This window comes from Argiope bruennichi, chromosome X2, assembly GCF_947563725.1.
Source record: "Argiope bruennichi chromosome X2, qqArgBrue1.1, whole genome shotgun sequence".
NCBI lineage: Eukaryota > Metazoa > Arthropoda > Arachnida > Araneae > Araneidae > Argiope > Argiope bruennichi.
The window spans coordinates 102,299,778-102,305,777 of NC_079163.1; the positions used below are offsets into that span (position 1 = coordinate 102,299,778).

The 6,000-nt window shown below is 30.9% G+C and overlaps 1 protein-coding gene across 1 annotated transcript; it reads left to right on the forward strand.

Annotated features, from left to right (window-relative positions):
- Window positions 1–4,144: 4,144 nt before the first annotated feature.
- LOC129960199 (uncharacterized) lies at window positions 4,145–5,317 on the forward strand. The gene has a single exon (XM_056073431.1). It carries the CDS (start codon window positions 4,276–4,278, stop codon window positions 4,870–4,872), a length of 597 nt encoding a protein of 198 aa, XP_055929406.1. The 5' UTR covers window positions 4,145–4,275; the 3' UTR covers window positions 4,873–5,317.
- Window positions 5,318–6,000: the final 683 nt, after the last annotated feature.

Here is a 6,000-nt window from a genome sequence, read left to right on the forward strand (position 1 = left end):
GGTATTCAGCTGTCTCCTTATTCCCGGATAAAACATTTAGAGGCTCTTAACGGGTAACGTAATTTTCTTGGGCCTTTGTTTTGTCAAATTCGAACCTCCTGAAAAGTTATAGATTAGACCTGACTAACTGAAATGGAAATCAGGTAATTTTTTTTATCTTAATTATTTGTGTGAGCTGTTTTATGTAGCAAATTTCCATAATCTGACAAAGCATTTTATTATTGATAGTTAATATAATAATGATATTTCAGTTGATAATCAATAAAAGAGTTTGTTAAAATATTAATAAAAAACAATATTATTATATTTAGATCGAAATTATTTGCATAATTTCAAACTAAATTTTGAAAACTTTAAAATGAAAAAAAAATTTTAAATGCCCTCTTTGTTAAATAAATTTCAAATTATTTAAGGTGATTAAGGTTTCAGTCAGTTCCGATAATCAATATTAGCAGGAACTAAATGTTCTAATCTTCTTTCTAGTCAGATTATAGTTATTGGCATTTAGCAGGAACTTTCGCGCCGGAGCAAGAAATGATTTTATTTCGTTTTTTACACATAAAACAATGAAAGGAGTTGCTTAGAGGGGGAAAAAATAGGAGGCCCAACTCACAAATATTCCTATTACTCTCGTTTTTAGATAACATTAAATAGTTATTTAGACCGTACAATATAATTTTCGATAATAATAAGTTCTCTATGAAGTGCGGTGTTCCTGTGGTATCGTTCTAATCATTTAATTACGGTTCAAAATTCCTATGTCCATATAACAACATACATAGGATCAATTCTAAACGGGATGTTATATTTACTAAACGAATATAAATCCCTTTCTAAATCGCGAAATTTTCATAATCCTGTTCTGGTGAAAAAGATAATAGTAGTCTCTGTGTCCTTTCTTTCTTTGGAGAATTTCTGATTAAAAATTTATTGAAATTTCAAGAGGATGATCCATCACTTACGGAAACATATATTTAAATTATTCAGTCCAAAATTTGTGATACCAAGACGCCTACTTTAAAGGTTGAGAACATTGCGAATCTGGGAAATAATTATTTCGCATTATCATATACTATTTAGTACTATTTGTTTCAGGTATGCTTTTGTTGTATGAAATTATATCAGTTTTGGCGAAAAAGAAATTATAAATTTTGCGATCCTTCTTGGTATTTGTACTTATAATTGAATAATCCCAAATCTAATGAGTTAAATATCGGTTTGAATTGAAATTAATCATAAATGCTATAATTATGAAATTCAATTAAAAATAAATTTTTTTCTGAACCAAACTATAGTCTGTGTAATTTCTGTGGGCGTTTCAAGGAAACTCGTTTGCCCTGCTATTCTCCCTTTCTCCTTGTCCGTTGCCATAGTTTCGACAAAGCTTGTTTTTTTTTTCCCACACCAGTACGTTTCAGTAAGGACATTAAGCTGGCGGTGCCTTAACAGCTGTGGCAAGGAAAAAAAAAAAAAAAAAAAGAAGAAGAAGAAGAAAAAAAAAAAAAAAAGCAAAGAAAAAGAGATACTGAAGAAAAAAGACACTGTTATCTGCCACAGCGTTGCGACGCAAACAGTCAGTAACGAGGTAAAAAACGTGACTTTGAACCGCCTACAGAAAATACATAGACTATAAAAAATGATGCATTGTATATAAAGAGCGCTAATGCCTGAGGGTGATCCTTGAGGAAGTCTTCAGGCTGGATTCATCATTTTTTCATTTTGAATTAAACGTAATGTTTATTTCTAATCAGTTTGAATTGAGTGTTCTTAAAATGCGCAATCATTGAATTGAAGGTGTATTTTGTATTAAGATTATATTAACTTATAGATAGAAATTTTCACGGAGAAATTATTAGTTAAAACCTTGCTTTTTTGTGTAATGCAGCATTTTTTGAAATAAATTCTTTTTTTTTTCTAGTTGAAAGGAACGCTATTCGAAAAACGAAAATGTTCATTGATTACATTTCTTTCCTTCATGATAGTAAATATTCTATTATTTGACTATGTTTCTTTTCATCATTGTAATATTATATTACTTTAAGTTGAAAATGTTTGATTTTTTTCACCATATTCAGATAATTGAGATTTTAATTTTACCTAAGATTGGGCGCAACTGCAACATTCTAGACAAATGCAAGGACAGAGTGTATTCTCTATGGATGCCAGTTATTACGTTGAAATAAATTCTACACTGTCGGTCCTAGAATGTTGAGTTTTGGACTGATTATTCGTGCATTAGCATGAGAGTAATTTAAAAAATTAGCCAAAATATAAACTGAAATGATCTACTTTATAATTCTTTCTGTAAACACAGTTACTAGAAGGATGCTAGTGATTCAAAAAACGATGATTATATTCTTCCACAACCAGGACGGCATGACGATTATATACAAAACAAATATTCAGCGTATCTAAACTTTCTTTATTACTGAATATATCATTGTTTTAGAGAGCAAGCAAATAATTTTATTTTCTTAGACCGCTTTCTAGTGCTTCTTCGAGATGTATTAAATGTTCAGTTTCTCAAGTTTTTCCACATTTTTTTTTATAGAATCAAAGTTGCAACTAAAGACTAATTATAATGAGCAATCTTATGCATTATTAGTAAATTTCTTCTAGGTTATGATAGTTGGATGATGTACTACTAGAAAAATAATTGAATGTGACAATTTTTATTTCTTGAATAAATGTTTCAGAAACAAACGTTTTCATTGAAATTGCCGATTAGTCCTTCTAAAATTAAAAATGAGCATATCTCTGCAAATTTTGCATATAAAACTTAAAACTGTGCGTGGTTAGATGAATGAAAGAAACGTAATTTTCTCCTACAGTTAGTATTTTGGAAAATAAAACTAATTTCACTTTTCGTGGGTTATCATATAATATATATATATATATATATATATATATATTTCATTGATCTCCCATAAAATTGCATTTGTTTGTGTGTGTGTATATATACGTACGCACAAGCAAATTTTACACTTACAAGACAAATCAAAATGTTCAACTGCATTTTGAAAATTCGTCATTTAGAGGAATAAAAAAAAAAATAGTTTATCAATTCTGACTCTTAAGTTCGTCTCGATAAATAAATAATAATAATAAAAAGGACTGGGTTGTTTGTAATTTTCAGTTCACAAACTCGTTTCATGGATCCGATCTGCCGAGGCTGCTTAATCGTATTACGCAATTTCAGCTTTAAAGAGACTTAAGGATTAAAATTATTGAAATTAAAAGTAAAGAATTATTTTTAAATGCCCTGTTTAGAAGAATGAAATTAAATATTTTGCGGATTCTTTGTCTGAATATGTTACTGAATGCAACTCTCCTAAGACATTTTTATATTAACCCTTGTAGCACCCGCACTGTTATGCATCACCGGATGGGATGACAGATCTCTGCCTTAAGCGAACATTCTGGCAACCCCTGACACCGAAAACAGAGTATTTCCGGAGTTTTTCTTCAGTCTGTGTGCGGTTCCCTTGCTTGCATGTGAGGAGGTTTTTACAGATTGGAGTAAGTCGTTGCCACCGGAAGTATACCCCTGATTCTACCGGATGTGAACCAAAATTCATCGGATATGACGTAACACTTTGTTGACGTCATACTGGTCATTTAGCGCGGGCTTTATCTAGCAATATTTAGTGACTAATCCTTTTTTTTTGCCCTGCTGTACGTGAGACGTGTGTATTGAATCTCTTACACCTTTTATTTGCTTGTGGAGATAAGAATTCATTTTGTTCTTTTATATATTATTAATCTATATTGTTTATTTATCTTTCATTATTTATTTATATTATTTAGGGTTTTTTTTTTACTTTACTTAACTTAATTAGAATTAGTATCACTGAACATACTAATTAGGGTTAGCTAGGAAACAAAAAAGTTTCTTTGTGCTTGTATTTTATATTATAAACTTTTATATTTAATTTTACTATTTGTTTTTCCGTAGATTAATTATATCTTATTATTATCTATAATCTGAAAGATTTTAATTTCCAGATTAGTGCTAACTTGGGAAATTGTTTTTTTTTTTTTTTTTTTTTTACATTTAATTTGTGTATTATTTCAATTTTTTAATTATTCAGTGGTGTATTGAACTTGATAGTTTCAAATTTATTTGTGGTATCTAATAATAATCTTTAACATCTTCTGTATATTGAATCTTATAATTGTTTTCTGTTTTGCTGTATGCTTTTTTGGCAGTTTGTACAGAATTTTGTTACTATTACTAGCTTTTGAAAGAATTCCATTTTATCTCACTGTTTTACAATGAGGGCTCTCTTTATTGGCGATTCCATGATCAAATACTTGCATAAGTATGTATCTGTTGAATCACTTGACTTTCATTTGGACATTGTTTCCTATCCTGGTGCAACTATTGAAAGATTAGCTAGCAATATTTCTGTACACAAAAATTATGACTGGGTCTTAGTGCATGTTGGCACAAATAATGCATCTTTGGATACTATTGAAGTAATACTTAAAAAATATAGAGCTTTGGCCACTGAGGTATTACTTCATGACCCAGGTGAAAGAATAATTTTCTCGAGTATTGTTCCAAGAGATTTTGATTTCCACAGAAAGGAGAATAAGGAATCGGAGTATTATTTACAGACACTAAACTATAAGGTTCGAGCCATAAACTGTGCACTTAAAGAACTATGTTATTTTCAAATGTTTTTCTTTTGCAGTTCTTTCCAGCCATCTTGGAAAAACTATCTTGCAAGAGATGGCTTGCATTTAAACAGATGGGGTAATAAGCTGCTTGCAGGTTGTTTTCTTGAATCCTTAACAGGATGCATCTCAGCAGATACAGCATCTAAAAAGGTAAGCATGAATACGTTTTTTTTTTTTTTCTCACAATGATTTTAAAAATTTATGCAAGCCTGAAGTCGATAATTTATAATTGGTTTTTGTTTTATTTTCGCAGATTGCAAAGACGCAGTCTTCCAACTCTGGTTTTTCTTTTGATGATTCAGAGTTTCCTCTATTGCTATTTTTTCCCGCAGCATTTGTTTCTTCTGCTAGGCCAAAGCAAGAGTCTGGCAAGCCAGTTTCTAGGCCTGTGCAACCTGCTAGGCCAAAGCAAGAGTCTGCCAAGCCAGTTCCTAGGCCCGTGCAACCTGCTAGGCCAAAGCAAGAGTCTACAAGGCTAATTTCTACACCCGTGCAACAGTCAGCTGCTCTGCTGACGAAAGATATTTCTTCTCTGCCATCTTCTAAAGGTAATACTCAATTTGTACTGCCTGTGATCCCATGCATTCCATTCAGTCAGTTTAGTGAAAATGTTTTGGCCTAAGTGAAGATTAGTGTGCACCAGCCGATTGTCGCTAATATTGCAACCCATCGGATCCCTCTTATAGCAACCGTACTGCTGTTTTGTTTACTACTTTTTGCAATGGTTGAGTTGTACTTAAACTACAATTAAATTATGAAAAATGTTAAATTAAAAATATTAAAAAAATATCGATTAAAGATTTTACTTTTGTTCTTTATTATAATTAAAATTTATTAAATAAAGAAATTTAAGATTATAATTAAAAGTTATTTTCTTCTTTCTTTTTTTAATGTGAATACGAACAGAAAATATTTATTCTTTTCCAATTTTTAATTGTCAGTATTCGCTTTAAAAAAATCGTCTGCATTCTCACTTTCAAAGACAGCTGCAAATGGAATTCTTCGCAGTTCTTGTAATTCTTTTGGTGTAATAACGGTTGGTTCCCTTCATAATTTGTTATGTCGGGATTATTTCGAACCTGTAGAATGGTTGAAGGGCGAGTTAAATATGCATACATATATATTTTACGAGTTAATGAAATTAGGAAAGGATGCTTGTTTGAAATGTTGTATTGAGAATGGTTTGATATCGAACCGGCAGAATGGATGGAGGGTGAGTGGAATATATTTTTTTACAAGTTGATGAAGGTGGGGAAAGTATGTTTGTTTGAAATTTTGTATGGAGAATGTTCCGATTGTCTTTCCACACAGTCTTTA

What these genes read in the sequence shown, in the direction of transcription:
- LOC129960199 (XM_056073431.1), top strand. Translation starts at nt 4,276, where the DNA reads ATGAGGGCTCTCTTTATTGGCGATTCCATGATCAAATACTTGCATAAG.